This window comes from Equus asinus, chromosome 30 (assembly GCF_041296235.1).
Source record: "Equus asinus isolate D_3611 breed Donkey chromosome 30, EquAss-T2T_v2, whole genome shotgun sequence".
In the NCBI taxonomy this organism is placed as follows: domain Eukaryota; kingdom Metazoa; phylum Chordata; class Mammalia; order Perissodactyla; family Equidae; genus Equus; species Equus asinus.
Window position 1 is genome coordinate 1,866,310 of NC_091819.1, and position 16,517 is coordinate 1,882,826.

General features: G+C 61.0%; 2 protein-coding genes across 2 annotated transcripts in view; both read left to right on the top strand.

The window, feature by feature from the left end:
- The first annotated feature begins 3,633 nt into the window (after window positions 1-3,633).
- On the top strand, window positions 3,634-15,441 carry ASCL5 (achaete-scute family bHLH transcription factor 5). Its single transcript, XM_044762859.2, has 2 exons — window positions 3,634-3,806; window positions 13,605-15,441. The coding sequence occupies exon 2, from the start codon at window positions 14,066-14,068 to the stop codon at window positions 14,624-14,626; it is 561 nt and encodes a 186-aa protein (XP_044618794.1). The 5' UTR covers window positions 3,634-3,806; window positions 13,605-14,065; the 3' UTR covers window positions 14,627-15,441.
- Window positions 15,442-16,131: 690 nt separating this feature from the next.
- Window positions 16,132-16,517, top strand: part of CACNA1S (calcium voltage-gated channel subunit alpha1 S) — a 65,740-nt gene continuing 65,354 nt past the window's right edge. The window contains exon 1 of the mRNA XM_014829351.3: window positions 16,132-16,472. Within this exon, the coding sequence (XP_014684837.3) occupies window positions 16,321-16,472 (152 nt within the window). The 5' untranslated portion in view covers window positions 16,132-16,320. The remainder of the gene's footprint in view (window positions 16,473-16,517) is intronic.

Below are 16,517 nucleotides of genomic sequence, written 5' to 3' on the forward strand. Positions count from 1 at the left end.
CCCAGGGCCCTCCGTCACCTCTTCACCCAGTTCCTCCTGGTCCTTCTCAGCCTGTGCCCCTGCTCAAGTCTGCCCTATGAAGAACCTTCTGTGGGCTCCACGGCCCCCTCTGTCTCCAGTGGAGTCTCCTTCCTGTCCCCATGATCTCCACCGTCCACTTGGTCCTTCGCCCCCAGCCCTCTGCAGGCAAGTGCCAATGACTGATTGCTGGTCCCAGAGGGTGGCCTCGGTCCTGGTCTCTCTGGCCCTCACTGCAACACTGATGCCGTGGTCCTTCTCCCATCGTGAAATTCTCTGCTCTGGGACCTTGTCTCTTTGGTCCTCCTTGCCCTTTGTGACCACCCCTCACTTCTCCCTGAATATTGCTATTTCCTGGGCGTCCATCCTCAGCTTACTCAGCTCAATCTAGAATTTCACTTCTAAGGACCTTTCCCGAAGCTCTTCTCTTTTGTGGTTCTGTGGTCTTAATTCTGGAATCTCTCTACAGCCCAGACCTGACCCCAGCTCAGCCTTGTCTGTCTGGCTCTCAGCTGGCTCTCCCCTCAGTGCCACAGAGCCTGTCACAATCGGATGTCCAAGGATAAGCTCATCTTTGCCCGGAAATCAGCTTCTTCATTTTCATTATCTGAATTGGTGGCACCCAATTCTCCCCTGGTCTGCAGTCCCCACGTCCGGTCACCCACAAAGTCCCACCGATTTCACCTCCAGATGGTTGGGGAACCCGCTCATCCCCTCCGCCCCTCACCCACTGCCGTGGTCATGCCCTCGTGGTTTCTCATGGGTTCTTGTCTTGACAAGAACTTGACAAGAACTACTATGGTTCTTGTCAGGAGCCACCAGAGTTCTTGCTTTTCATCTGATCATGTAACTGCCCTCCTTCAAAACTATCAAGGGCTCCCCATTTCCAAGGGCTTGAGCTCTTTATTGGGGCCGACAAGGCCTCGAGGCCAAGATCTGCCTGCCCCTCTGGCCTTTAGCCCCAGAACCAACTGGCAGGACCTACTGGGGGCACCACTGGCCCTTGGAAGGGAGGAGTTGATGAGCCCACAGGCACCTGCTTGGCTGGGTGGGTGCTGCCCTCAGGGGCCAGGGGTGTGCTGATCCCAGGCTGCCCGTCTTGGGCAGGGGGCACTGGCGGGAGCTGAGTCAGGCTTCCCCCAGCTCCCACGCTCCACCACCCTGCCTGGGGGCTGAGGACGGAGGAGACCTGGAAGAAGCGTTGGCAGGAAGAAGAGGATGCCAGACCCGCGCTTCGCTGTCTATTTCTGAGCATCTGCTTGCCATGCACAGGCAACTCCGCAGGCTCCAGGGAGCCGGCAGGGTGGGGTGGACGGAGGGCCAGCCTGAAAGTGGGGACAGACCTGGCTTCTCAACCCCCTGGCCCTCCGGCAGTCCCTCACCCCGCTGAGCCAGTGTCCTCGCCTGGATAACCCTCAGCCTGGAGCTGTGCTCGTCAGATGAGGCCTGCCATTCCAGGGGCTGGACAGACACCTCCCCAGAGCCCCGACCTCGGCTAGTGAAGCAAGTTCAGAGCACGAACCCCTGAGCCAGCAGCCAGGGGCTGATGCCCCTCTGCCCGCTACCAGCCAGGCGGCCTTGAGTGCTCCTTAGAGCCTCACACGCCTGCGTTCCCTCTCTGGGAAGTGGGCGCGCTCCCACCGTGGCAGTTGCTGTGAGGAGCAGATCATCAACGAGCCTGAAGCCCTCAGAGCCGTCCTGACACAGTAGCGGGCTCAGCGGTGTTGGCTGCTGTCCACACTGTTGTTACTGTTACAGCCCGACCTCCCGCCCGTCAGGTGGAGGTTCTGTAGTCAGCAGGGACTTCCTGCTAAGTGTGGTCGGGGGACCTCAGGACCCCAGAAACCCCAACCCTCAGCTAAACCCCACTCCTGGTGAAGCTCTGCTCCGAGCTTCAGGGGGTGATGCTCCGGTGACCCCCAACATGGGCCAAGGGGAGGCCGGCTGGCCCTGAGGCCGTGGGCTCCTCCATCAGCGCATCAGGGTGGACGTGGAGGGAGGGCCCCGGGCTGACGGTCAGGAGCCCTGTCCCGCCCGCTCTGCGGCTCCTGGCTGTGTGACCTTGGGCAGCCGGCCTCCTCTCTGAGCCTCAGCTTCCCTGGAGGGAGAGGGAGGATGTCAGAAGGGCCCGCCGCTTCCTCAGGCGCAGCCACCCAAGCTGGCCGTGTCAGGTGGTGCCAGAAGAGCAGTCTATTCTAGTCATTGTGTAACCATTTTAATGTGTATCAGAAACAATGTAACTAGCAAGTGACTTCATGATTTCGTGGGTGTTGATGCGGAGGACAAGTCATGCGGGAGGTGAGTAGGTGTGAAGGGAGAGATGAAGAAAACCATGAGGATGAGTGGGGCTCAGAAATGGCAAACACAGGAGGAGCTGGGTGCAGGGCTGCAGGCTGGGACCCCTGAGCCCGGTGACATCTAGGGCACCTTCAGATCTCATGTCTGTGAGCTACTTGGCTTCCTGAGGCCTCATCTCCCCCGTGGTCCACGGGGCTGACAACACCCCGAGAGATGCTCTCCGCCAGGCTCCGCTGGGGCGGCTGCGCAGGGGCAGCTCAGACCAGGCAGCAGAGGGAGCCGTGCCAGAAACCCTGGACCTTCCCCTGGCCAGAGGGACACTGGAGGGTTGTGGCCAGGCGTGGGGACACCAGGGCCAGAGAGTCTGGGTCCAGATCCCAGCGCTGACTCCTCCAAGCTGTGTGACCTCAGACAAATTGATCCTCAACTGAGAAATGGGTCCAGTAACCAATCTCACAGGGTGTGGGGTGGGCTCATTGTGAGTGAGAGCGACTGTATGTGTGTGTGTGTGTGTGACAGAACCTGGCGCACGGCCAGTGCTCAGTGGGTCTAGCTGTGTCTGTGTGTGGAAAGGAGGGTCTCCCCACTGCTGCTGAGAGGGGTCACCAGCCTCTGTCCATCTGTGTGAATCCAACATGGGTGGACGGAGACAAGCGGGAGGCCAGAACCCAGGTCTCTCTGCTTCTGGCTCAAGCCTCCTGCCCGGTCAGCGAGCTCGGCTGGACGTGCCACTCTGCAGCCCGCTCGTCCCTGGCAGGCACGCGGCCGCCCCCAGGCCGGCAGTGCTGGCTGTGCGAGCGCCCACCCCGGCCCTGGACTGGGTCCCTGGAGAGTCACTGCCCTCCTGGTCCCCCACTGAGCCCCAGGAGCACCCAGGGGTCCCCTAACAGCCCCAACACCAGAGCTGGTACCATCCAAGCTGCTCCAGAGAGAGGGTCATCTTCCCCAACCATGGGGATCCCCGCAGAAAGACTTCCGGGTCTTCCCAGGGCAGCACCCCACTGGCTCACGCGGCTCCTCCTGAGCCCAACTCAGGTCCCTACTGCTGTGCACACGGCCAGCTCAGAGGCTCTCTCAGCCTCCCTGCCAGCCGGCCAGCTGTGCGTCCCCCTCCTTGGCCCTCAGCCCTGGGCAGCACCCCGGACGACAGCATCTCCAGGGCCCTTGGCTCCCGCCGGTGCCATATGTGTCCTGCTGGACCCCGGGCAGCCAATCGCAGGAGGCCAGGAGTGGCCCTGTCTCCTCCTCGGGAGTGGATCCCAGAGCTCAGCAGCCCCCTCCTCCCTCCCCTTCTGGGTGTGTCGCCGTTTGAAGCTTAATCGGGTAAAGTGTACCTGGCTCCTGGCGCCGTGGCAGGGGAGCCGGCCGGAGGCTGCTGCAGACGCCGCGGGGCAGGCGGGCAGCACGGGAGGTCCCGGCGTCCCCAGAGGCCCACGCACCACCGTTGCCGCGAGCGGGAGCTGCGGGGCTGGAGGAGCCGACCCGGAGAGGTAACTGCGAAGGTGGCGGCTGAGGGATGCGCCCAAGCTCTGTCCTGAAATAGTCATGGCCCCACCCGGCCTGGAGGAGCGAGGCTGGGATGCTGTTTACTCAGGGCTTAGTCACCCCGACAGCCTTCCTGCCCACAAAAAGGGAAGCCAGAGCCGGGCCACCTGCCGCCTGGGGTGAGGGCACCCACCTCTGAGGGCAGGAGGCGAGATTAGCTGTGCTGACAAGGGCATTGTCACCAGCCGGGCGTTTTTCCTGGACTTGCCCTCTGCAGAGCCCACTGCCTCTGGGTTTAGCCCGATGCCCGGCACCTGCCAGGCTCCAGAGACTAAAGCATGGATTTCCTGGGTGGAAGTAAGCCGGGGGAGGCTTTCCTGGAAAGGAGCTGAAATGTGAAGGGCATGGGCAGGGGAGAGAGTATGCTTCTGCATCTGAACGTGGGGCCAGGCTGGAGGTGGTGCAGGGCAATGGTTAGGGGCATGGCCGCTGCAGCAGACAGCCCGGGTCAAATCCCAGCTCCATCCCTTCGGAGCTGTGTGACCACAGGCCATTTGCTTGTCTGGGTCTCTGTCCCGTCACCTGCTAAACAGGTCTATAATAGCATCTGCCTCGTGGCACTGTTGTGAGAATCAAGTGAGTGGGGCTTTTAGACTGGTGCCCAGCACAGATTAAGTGCTAGATAGATATTTTTGTTTTTTAATCCTGCTGTTTACAAGAGATGCCATCTCACTTAAGATCCCTGAAGCTCTCTGAGCCTCAGTTTCCCCATCTGTAAAGTGGGGATGGAAAGTTCCCTTGTGGGATGAAACGAGTTGCGAGCACATGGTAGGTGCCCGATAAATGGCAGTGTCCTTCCCTGTACGGTGAGCCAAGATTCTGTCCCCATGAAAACACCATATTCCCCCCAATTCCAAGTGTGTGCTTTTCATCCTGCTCCCAGAGACAGCGGTTTTAGTAGATAAGCTTTGTATTTCTGGCCCAGACCCTCTGTGTAGCTGGTCTACCAAGACAACAGGTAGCATCACCAGAACGTCCTGCGGTCAGACCTGCGACCTTCACACGGGACCACACGCTCGGCCACTGCATCACCTCTCCCCCTGCGGGTTACTTCCTCTCACTGTCTTTATGCCGGGGCGGTGCCAGCCCTGAGGATGCTGAGATGCATAAGGCACCATCCTGCCCTTCTCCTCGAGAGAGCAGGATGCAAACACGCGGCCAGGAGAGGGGACACCCCGGGAGAGCGTCCCCAAACTGATTAGGACTGACGAGGGACCGACACACAAAGGCTTTAGAATTCAGAGGAGAAAGAGAAAGAACGGATCTGGAGAGGGCAGAGAAGGCATCGGGGACAAGGAGAGACCCCGACTGGCTCCGGAGGGAAGAGAAGGACTCGCGTGGGTGGAGAAGAAGGCCGATGCTCCAGGAGGGGAGCAACCCTGGGCGTAGAGGGCGGAGGGAGGTGGGAAGCGGGGAGAGGTGACCATGCTGGACGGGGCGCTGATGTGGGGATACGGCCCAGGAGGAGGTCCAGGAGGAGAGGACAGGGGGCCACTGAGGACCTCCAATGCCGGGCAAGGGAGGTGGGCCTCAGGCAGGTATAAATTGTCTCCGGTGGGGAACACGATCAAAGTCATGTTCTGGAAGATGAATCTGGTCGTGCGCATCCAGAGAGCGTGTGTGGGGCAAGGCCAGAGCCAGGAGGCCAGGTCCCACCCACAGCAGCAGCTGACCTTCGCTGGGCCCAGTCAGGCAGCACGGGAAGACGTTTCCACAGAGATCGTCTTGACCCGCGCAGCGTCCCCGGGGAGAGACTGCTGATGCTCCCCCAGCACAGAAGAGACAATAGGCTTGCTCACCATCCCATGTCTGGGACCCGGCAAAGCCAGGACCCTAAGCCACGCTGGGCCGGTTCCAGGGTCCCTGGTCGTAAGCCAAGTTTCTGCAAGATGCAGAGAGCACTGATTCCATCTGAAATGTGGGTAAAGCGGCCTGAACAGGGGACAGATCAGAGAATCCTGGTGACAGCCTGGATGCAGGGGGCTGTGAGGTCCTCAGCCACCAAGAGAGGGACTTGGGTGGGGGGCGAGCAGCCAGGGCCTCCGTGGGACCGATCTGGCCACTGGTACAGGTGCTCCCAGCTGGCTTTCTCCCTGTGGGGTGGGACTGAAGACATCTTCCCCACAGGGACGCCCTGCAGAGCAGACGAGATCCAGCCTGCGAAGCTTCCGAGGAAACATCAGTTCACGTCCCTTCCCTCCCCACAGACCGAGGACGCCGTCCTCCCCAAGCACATACAATGCTCGGAATCCATGATGTGGATGGGCCTCGGGAACCTCAGACTTTCCTTCTGTGGCCCATGGGCTTTTTCCCCATGAAATACCCATCACCCACAAAAGGGCCTCCCTTTTGCACAGAGAGGGAGGGTCTCTCTCCTCCATCCTGAGTCCGCAACGAGCTGGACCCCACGCGCGGTTCACTGTGAGCTCAGTGCTGGGCAGCCACGCTGACGGCCGAGGTCAGGGGCTCCGGAGGGCAGAGGCCAGCCAGCAGCATCCGTGGCACCCCCTCAGCTGTGATCCCAGGTCCGAGCCCGCTGATCACGTGGAGGGAGCCTCGGGCACGGCTCCACGTTGCCGGTCGAAGCTGCCTTCTTCCACTGAATTGCCTGTTTCCCACTGACCAGCCACAGGACCGTCTTCCTTCCTCTTCTCTGAGATCACATCAATGAACGACAAGGATTCAAACACAGTCTTGGGGGCCGACTCGGCGCCACCCAGTGATGGTCAGAACGGTAACTGGCGTCTCCGGCAGGTGCATGGCTCCAGCCCGGAGGCCGGTTAAGACTGGCTCCCATTGAAATTTCCGCCGGAGCCCCTTCCCTCCGCCTTCCGCTCCCAGCCCCCCTCCTGCAGCCCCGGCCCCACCCCCCTGAGCGTGTTGCTCCTTTGAGCCATTGCTGCTCACGGCCTCTGCGAAGGCCTGGTGAGGAGCGGCTTTATCTCACGGTGAGATGTGTCCCCCAGGCCCCGCCCGTTAGCATCCACTGGTGGCTTTGGGACAAGAGCCCAGATGTCCTGGCTCCTAAACGGCAGCCTCTTTCTTCCCCGTTTGGGTGTAACTGACAGCAGGGGGCAAGGGCGGGGCGGGGTAGAAGGAACAATGTCCAACCTGCCTTTCTCTCTCTGAATCCCAGTTTTACTCATTCTCTCAGGCTATTAAGAAACACTCACCCCTGGACGGGATGATGACGCCTGGCCCGTCCCAGGGTGTACCCCAGTTTCACTCGAATCCAAAATTTAAAATGTATCAGCTGTGCAACCTTGGGAAAGCGACTTTACTTCTCTGTGCCTCCGTTTCCTATCTGTAAAATGAGGATAGTGAGAGCACCCACCTTGCAGCGAGGATTAGATGATTGCATGTATGCACGAGCGTGCACACACACACAGGTCGTTCTGCAGAGTGCCTGACGTGGGGGGAGTCTTAGCTACAGTAGCCGTTGTCCCCGGTCCAGGCAGGCGGGAAAGGCCAGGCCCTCCATGGCTCTGAGCCAGAGGCTCATTGTTCCCAACGGTTAATCCGGCAGCTCCCTTGGTGAGGAAGGCAAGAATGAGTTTTCTCCCGCGTCCACTGCTGGCTTGGGAGGGAATTTGAGAAATCTTCCCTGCCCACCGGCCCCCAGGCTTCAAATGCACAGAGAGGACGGCGCCGAGAGAGACAGCAGCACAGGAACTAACTCCAGCCCCTTCTATTTGTCTGGAAGCTCACAGTTCACAGCGGGGTTTCACAGACGTACCCATTTGATCATCAGACTGACCCCCCAGTAGACCAGGTGTGCATGTCGTCCACACGTCGCAGCTCCGGCAGAGCCGAGACTGGAGCACAGACATCCTCCTTCATCGTGCTGGGTGTCCGTCCATCCTCCTCTCGGCTCTTTTCACCTCTACCTCCCCGGTGGGATTGCTGCCTCTCTCACGTGTACGTGGTACGTAGGGCCTACTCAGGAGCCCAAATGCATGGCTACGAATCTCAACTCTGCCCTGTACCCGCTGCGTTACCTTGGGCAAGTTGCTTAACCGCTCTGAGCCTTCGTCTCCTCGTCTGTAATGGGGGACGCTATCAGTGCTAACATCCAGGGCCATCCTGAGAGTTCCATGGCACGTGTACAGCAGTGTCCAGCACACGGGGCAGGGCTAGGTGTGTGGTGGACGCTGTGACTAACGTGCAACCCTTTCCTCCTCCGCCACACGGGGGACGGCAGCTGAGGTTGCCGTCTGCTGAGCTGCAGCCACAGCGAGGCTGTGGGAAGGAGCTCCGGAGATGTCTGGTGGGTGATTGACAGGTGGCGGGTGATTGACAGGAGGTGGGTGATTGACAGGAAGTGGATGCATGCGGAATACATCCCACTTATTTAGAGAATTGCGTGGATTCAGTTACCCTGCTCCTTCAGACGCCTGGGAAAGAAATCAGGCCCTCAGGTATGGAACTTTCCTTCTGGTCCTTATCAGGACCCACGTGACTGTGGAAAGCTGGCAGCCGTGGGCGTCCGTGCTGCATCCAGTTGCAGCGCTGGGGGTGGCACATGCCGTCTGAGGCGTAGCCACATCCAAGGATATTGGAGCTCCTAGGAGCTCTTCCCGGGGGCGCCCCTGCCTTACTGTCACCACCAGCTGCCAGTCACCCGTTCCTATTAGCGCCCCGTGACTCACGTCCACAACCTTTATCTTTACAAGAACCTCTGAGGTGGGCATTACTGCGCCCATTTTGCAGGTGAGGAAACTGAGGCCTCTAGAATCAGTAACTGGCCTGAGGCCACTCAACCAGTAAGGGCAGAGCCAGGCTTGGTCCCGCAGAGTCTGAAGCCCGGCTCCTCCACTTGGCAGGCTGCCTCTCACACGGGGACGCCCGGGTGGGTGATGGGCTCCGGGGTTTCCTCCAGCACGATCCCGGGGAGCCTGCTGTTCTTCCTGTGGGGTCGGGGCAGCCGCCTCCGCGAGCATCTCATGGTGACTCCCAGCATGGCGAGTGCCGGGCTGCGGTCAAGGGAGCTAGGAAGGACCCAGCCCCTCGCCCGACTCTGGCCCCCGGGAGATCCTGTAATGATCGTGCCTCCTCTCAAGAGGCTGGGGGCCCCTGCCCAGCCAAGAAGGTCCTCGTGCATCAACCCGCTAGACCCCGCTAAATTGCACCCAAGCTGGGTGACCCTGAGCCTCTCTGAGCCTCAGTTTCCTCTTCTGTAAGGAGAAATGATGACCCCACCTCCTCTCAGGTGTGAGGTTCCACAAGACAAGAGAGCGGAGCAGCAGACCTCCGAAGGTGCTTCCCCATGCTAGCCGTCCTTGGTCCCCCTCCTCTTCTTGGAGACCCTCAGGGAAGTGATGCCGCATTGGAGCACCTGGCACAGCTCTGCCACGCCCTTCTCTTGGGGAAAGTGGCTGCGGTCGGGAGCAACAGAGCTTCCCGGACCCCGAGGCAGGAAGGGTAACGCTGAGGGAGGCGAGGGGCTGAGAAGCTCTGGGGCAGGGTCAGCCCACAGCAGCCCAGGGGACGCACCATCGCTTGCTGACCCCTAAAGGCGCTCTGTGGGCTCGTGGTGGCAGGCCTGGCTGCCCCCTCCCCTCGGTCAGGTCCGGTGTCGCATCATCGAGATTCTGAAAGGACGGTTTATGTTGAGCGTGCGTTTGGGGAGCTGAATGTGTACCTGGGGGGAGCGGCGGGTTATCCTAGAAATACCTACAGGCTAGAAGACAGACTCCCGGGAGGGTGGGGTGGGACGTTTCTTGTTAAAAAAAGAAAAAGGGCATATTTATCCTGGAGATTTTAAGGTGAAATTCTCTGAGTTGTGGTCTATTTGATGTTAGCAGGCTGGAGGCTAAAAAACAAAGCGTCCTGAGGTCCACCTGGGAATCTCTGGGTTAAAGGCAAACCGCTTCCTCAGGGCAGGGCTTTATCGGAGATGCTGGTGCGTCCGTGGGCTCCGAGCAGGGGAAGAAGGGGGCCCATCCCCAGAGTGTTGACCTCAGAGCCTTTGGGGGAAGTTCTGGCGACCACCTTGCCTGAAGGCGTGGGGAGGGGGGAGACAGCCCCCCGTGAGGCGGATCAGTCTGTCATTTCCAGTCCTTGGTTTCCATACAAACTCTCCCAGTTTTGGGAGCAGGGGGAGGGGAGGCTCGGGCAGGCAGGCGTCTGATTCAGGAGCCAGAAGGCGCCCTCAGGGACGGGTCCACTGCAGGCATCTCTCGGGGTGGCAGGAGGAGCAGAGGCCCATGACTCACTGGCCCGGAAGCCACCCCTGGAGCTGTGGGTCCCGGGTTCAGAGGGTGCTGACCTCAGACCCCCTCCTCTGGCTCCGGACCCAGTGAAGACAGTGAGAGAAGCTAAGGAGGTAGAATCACAGCGTCTGCTCCTTAGATGGTCCAGCCTGTTTGAGGTTCGTGTCTCCTTCTGCTTGATAGGTGACGGTTCAGCCCTGCCCAGGGCTTCCCATTGTCAATCAACAAATGCTCACTGAGCAGGTGCTGTGTGTCTCAAAGATGAGGTATAGGATGGGAATCCTTGCAATTACAGTTTACCACCTGGGGAGGGAGGTGGGGTCAGGAAGAGCTCTGGGGAGAGGGCTCTCCGGCTGCCTGTCAGCCACTGTGAAGAGTGTAGGGATGGGGAAGGGGGGAGCTGGAGCTGGCTGACCCCTGGCCACCTGGAGGGCCAGGACGGGGGTTGGCAGACGATGCTCGTGAAGCCATCAACAAGCAGCTATAATAACGTGCCATCCTGGGTGGCTGTGGATGGCTAGAGCCTCTGGCGGTACGCGACAGCGAGGAGCTGATGCTGGGGGCACACACTGGTTCTGCACCATTAGACAGACCGGGGCTCATACATGGTGTCACTTTGCTCAGGGTCTCCAGGAAGAGGAACTTTGTGTCCCTGAGGTCAGCACCTGGAATTTCATCCACCTGCTGCTGCCATTGCTCCTCATCGCCACACGGTGGGGCTGCCGACTGGTCCCTGAGCTGAGCACGTGGCCGGTCTCTGGGGCTGACCGGATCCACCCAGGCTTGTGCGCATCCTTGAGTCTCGGAAGGGTCCGACTACTCATGTTTTCTAAGCTCAGGCAAGGGGGCTCCTCACCAGGTTCCCAGGTGAACAGCTCACAGTGCTTGACTTGGTCTGATTACGTCCCTACTGTCGTCTTCCCAACAAGAGAACTCCACCACCCTCCTCCTAAGAACATCCTCAGGGGATGTGACCGCTGCCAGGACGACCACAGCGACCTGCGTACCTCTCTCACCAGCTCCATAACAGCAGGAGAATCTGGCTTTGTGGTGGGACCTCCCCTCCCATGGGAATCTTAGCTGCGTCAGTCACTTTTGCCAGGTCAGAGCAAGCCCCTCTGATCTTGTGATTCAGAAGTGAAGCCACTAGGAGAAATACTGGGGGCGAGGGGTGTGGTCGATTGGCATCTATTGGTGCATGGAATCACTGATTGTGAGACCTTGGGCCCGTAACGTGACCTCCGTGAGCCTCTTTTCTCTCCTGTAAAAATGGATGTCTGCCCCCGCCTCACAAGAGCAGTGAAGGAATTAAATGAGATGATTCACGAAAAGTGCTTGGCACATGCCCTGCTCATCGTAAGTAGTGAATGAAGCTACAATTGTCATTATTATTATTTCACTGCAACGTTCTGCTCACTGCCTTGTCCGGTGCCCAGGGCAGTCCCAGCACTCGGAGACCCACAGCAGGCATCTACTGAATGAAGGGTCTCGTGCATCTTTATGATAGCTGACCGCACTGTGTCCCTTGGCTTCTGCACGGGGACCTCCGTGTTGCCACCTCCGCTCCCCGGCAGCCAGCTGGTTCTTTGCTAACAGTCAAGAGAGACCTGGCTCCAGAATTATGTGGCCAAGCTGTGGGGCATCTTGAGTCACTTTTCTGAATAGTTTTATGAAAAAAAAATGTAAATAGGATGTGAGGAAAATAAGTATTGACTATTGACTCAACACAAATAGATATCAGGTTGTATTTATGAAAATTGTCATTAGATGTAAATCAACTTCTGACCTCTATCAAATCATATTAAAATAATTAAGTCAAGTGTGAACAGGCAGGAGCCAGGTGGGCGAGAAGAGTCTGGATGCCACATTTTAACAAAGCAAGAGCACTGCTCGTGGACCATCCTGAGCGCCCGTTCTGTGCCTGGGGCTGGGCAGGCTGGAGGGGCGTCACCCTGGAGTGGAAGGCCAGCCCTGCCCCCTGCCGGCTCGCAGTCCATCTGAAGACTCAGAGTGCCAGCCTCGAGAGCCCGCGAGGGAGCTGCAGGGCTGGGTGACCACGCTGCCTCGGACGCCGGCAGGATTGCGAGAGCAGGGAGGAGTGGAGAGGGTCCCAGAGCCGTGGGTTTATGCCGAGGTACAGGAGACCGGTCCCCACGGAGCTGAGGGTCTATCTGGAAGAGGTTGCCCAGACCCTTCCCTGGAAGGCAGTGGGGAGCCCCCGAAGGCTGTTGAGCAGAGGAGCGACAGGCGAATTTGTCCTGATGTCTCCCACATCTGCTTCCCCTCTCCAGAGCAGGTGCAGGTCCCCGTGATGCTTAGGATCCCTGTTGAGTTGTCCTGGTTCCGTTCAGCGTGGAGGGCAGAGCGAGCGGGGACAGACTCGGCACTCGGGAAGAGGACAAAGATGAGATGGTGCAGGAGACTCTCAGGGAAAATGAGTTTGTCACCGACATCCCCACCGGGAGAGAGCTGGTCCCCTCGTGTCTCGTAGGGAGGCCCTGCCGGGTGTCCAAGGCCTCAGGCTGTCCCTCACTCACACTCCCCGAGGACGCCCCACTCGCTCAGTCGTTCAGTAACCCTTGAGATCTGCTGTGACGAGGACAGCAGTAGATAGATGGCACCTACAGGACGCTGTGGACACACGTGAGAGAGTGCAGTGGGCTCAGGGAGAGCTCCCAGAGGAAATGGCATGTGAGTTGATTCTGATAACCACATGCGGTGAGCGTTGGTTTCACTCAAATTCAACACGGGCCCATTATTTCTGCAATAACAGCTTCCCGGAGTCTGCGAAAGGCTGTGTGTAGGTCAGCCCCACCCTGACAAGCCTGACTTCCTGCCTCCCTCCCTCTCAGTTATTCGACAAGTATTCGTGCAGCATCTGTGACATCCCAGGAGCCGGGCCGGACTCTGGGCACATGGAGGTCACCAGGAGAAACCCAGGAGGATGTGAGAGGGTGCGTCCTGGGCCCATGTGGACTGGAGCGTGCAAGGATTGGTGACCGCCTCTCCACCGGGCAGATGCCTTTGGAAGTCCCCAAAACACCCCCATTTCTCCAAATCAAAGACGTACTTCTTTCGATAAAGAGCCAGACCCCGCGGTGGATCTGTGGTTGCCACCGGGATTTTTACGGCTGACTCAACACGCTGTCTCCGAGCCCTTTAGAGGCAAGGTCTTGGAAGGTGTCCGCCATGAGACTTGACTCCCCTCTCAAAGGAAATGGCATCATGGGGCACTTTTCATAATCCAGGCCCAGGAGGGGTTTTCGGATGTTGTCATTTGATTCTCATTTATTATTAATCTCCTGTGAGGGATGTTTTGATTATCTCTGTATATGGGAACCATGACTCAGAGAGGTCACCCACCCATTACGGGTGAGCCCAGGATTTGACCCCGGCTCTGCGCATCCGCTTCAGCAGCCCCCGGGGCCTCCGCTCGTGATGCTTGCATCCCCCTTGAGGGGGGGCGGGGGGTGCACAAAGGAGCCCACAATACGAGGCCTTTCCTAATATGTTCGCTTTCCTCTTCTTCAGAAACGTTTCCCGGGACCCCTCTGCTGAGCTGGCACACTCTGAACAGCGGCCATCACTCCCGGCCCCCGGGCAGCCCAGGGATCCCCAAGGCCACGAGGAACAGGAACCAACTGGGCTCGGGGGCCCAGAACGGATCCGCAGGGTTAGCGCTGGTGTGGGGCGCCAGCGCCGGGCTGCCCGAGGAGGCGGGTGCGGAGCAGCGCCAGGGTCCCGGAGTTCTGGGCGCCACCGCCTGGATTTGAGTGGGTGCCCGTTGCAAGGCGCCACACGAGTCCGGAGTGATGGCTGGCGTTAGGCAGACCGCAGAAGCCACCCCAAAGAGCGAAAAAAAGCCCTAGCAAGTCCGGGTAGCCCAGAGCTGCTGCTGGCGATGTGACCCGTGCGCGTGGGCAGGACCGCGCAGACCCCAAGCAGCGGCGATTCGGGGAGGGCCTCGCTCCGGGCCCACCGCGCGCGGCACCATGAGCAATAACTTCTGCCGGGCCCTGGTGGACCGGCGGCCCATGGCGGCCCCCGGCTGCATGCAGCTGGGCGTCGCGCCCCCTGGACGGCAGGCGCCCCTGCCGCCCGCCGAGCCCCTGGGCAGCGTGCCCCTCCTGCTGTACCCAGGCGCGGCCGAGCCGCCCTTCTACGAGGCCTACGCGGGCGTGTTCCCCTACGCGCCCTTCCCCGGCGCCTTCGGCGTCTATGACTGCCCCTTCGAGCCCGCCTTCATCCAGAAGCGCAACGAGCGCGAGCGGCAGCGGGTCAAGTGCGTGAACGAGGGCTACGCGCGCCTCCGCGGCCACCTCCCGGGCGCGCTGGCCGAGAAGCGGCTCAGCAAGGTGGAGACGCTGCGCGCCGCCATCCGCTACATCAAGCACCTGCAGGAGCTGCTGAGCGCCGCCCCCGACGGCGCGCCCCCCGCCGGCGCCCGGCCCCACCGCCCAGGCGACGCGCCCCCGGCCCTGGCGCCCGAGGCGTCCCAGGCCTCCCTCTTCTCCTCCTCGCCGCACTTCGAGTCGGAAGAAGCCAGCCACTGACCTGGCCGTGGCCGCCCGGGGCTCAGGGGTCCTCGGGGCGTCCCGCTCCCCACAGCAGCCTGGGGGCTCAGGGTCACCCGCGTGTGGCGGGGCCCTGACACTTGGAGATCCGCGGCGACACCCTCCCTTCCCCACCGCCACCACCGCCTCCTTCCTTCCCGCTTGGGGACGAGGGTGCAGGGCAGAGTACGAGGGGCGCAATAGAGACCCGAGAGCGCGGTGAGGGCGCAGGGCCCGGGGAAGCTCCGGACGCGCGCCGCGCCCCCTCCAGGCCGCAGGAGGGCGACCGGGGACGGTCGTCCGTGGGTCTGGCTCCGGCTCTGCTTCAGCCCAGCGCTGGGCAAGTGGGAGCCCGGCTCCTGGTTGTGCACAGCCGGCCGCGGGGGCCCTGCTCCGTCCTCCACGGCCACACGCCCTGCGTCTGCGAGGCCCCAGGAGGCGAGCCGCGCTTCGGTTCGAACGCGCCATCCCCGGCTCTCCACCAGGTGGCCTCCGAGGCCAGGATCCCCTCGGGAGCTTCTCGCCCCGCCCCCGGGAGAGGAGCCCAGAGCCGGAGGGGGGAGGCCGGGCTGCTGCTCTTCCTCAGCCCGGATGGAACCGACAGACCGAGGAAGAGGCCGCACGTGCGCCCCGGCGGCGCTCTCCGGCTGCCTTGATGGAGGGCGATCATCCGCTCCCCGACTCCCAGGGTGGCCTTTTCCTTGTTTTTTTCCTGCTCAAACTGGAGCCTCTGTGGGCGGCGGGACCAGAGGGGTGTGTTTTGCGCTGTGTTTGCACCAAGGGGTGAATAAAAGATTGCTGAGTTTTGTGATCCCTACATGGTCTGCTTTCCTCGCCTACCCCGCGCTCCTTCTCGTCCCCACTCCCTTCTCGGAGCACGTGCTGCGGGTGTGGGGGGTGTCCCGTGAGCTCACGCCTGTGTGCCAGGGACAACGCGGGGAAAGGCCCCCGAGACACACCCCACCCCGCGCAGTTAGGCACACAGCACACAGTTACCACCCAGTGTGGCCGGTGCCGCCGAGGTGTGCACTTCCGGTTTCTTCGAGGTCTCCACCCCGTGGGGAGGGGTGAGCTTCCCCTGACATGGGTGTGCACCGGGCTGGGGGTGGGGGCGGGGGCGGGCGGGAAGCGGGGAGAGGCGGAGGCTACACCCCATGGCTGCAGGTCCTGAGATGGGGTGCCCGTGGAGTTGTGCCGAGCTGGACCACCTGGCACCTGTCCTGGAATAGTGTCACTGAGCAGGGAGGAGAAAATCAGCTTGGCATGGGGGAGCCGGTCTGAAGTTTGAGGCTCCTATCATGGGTTGCCCCCCGTCCTGAACTCTATCCCCCCAGCCTTGCAGCCTCCCATTTTGTCTCCCCCCCGCCCCATTGGAGCCCCATCCCAGGCCGGTGTGTGTGTTCCTCCCCACCCCCCACGCCAGGGACATATTGGGATGTCACTGGCTGGGCTGGGCAGGAATGACAGCTGCCTGGCCTCAGGCGCTCAGGCCGGCCAAAGGGAGAGAGGGGAGGGTAATTTTACTCGCTGGGCGCAGGGAGAGGAGTCCTCCGGCCCCCACCCCCGCTGGCTCAGCAGGGCAGGCTTGGCCAGTGGGCTCAGCCGGCCAGTCCACAAGGCGGGGGCATTGGGGACGCAGGGAGGAGAGGACAGTGGGGTGGGGGAGCCGGGAGCGCGAGGCTGCCAGGGAAGACATGGAGCCGTCCTCACCCCAGGATGAGGGCCAGAGGAAGAAACCGCCCAAGAAGCCGGTCCCAGAGATTCTGCCGAGGCCGCCCCGGGCCTTGTTCTGCTTGACCCTCCAGAACCCCCTGAGGAAGGCCTGCATCAACATCGTGGAATGGAAGTATCCTTTAGGGCCTGGGGCAGCGGGGCAAGCATGCGTCATGTG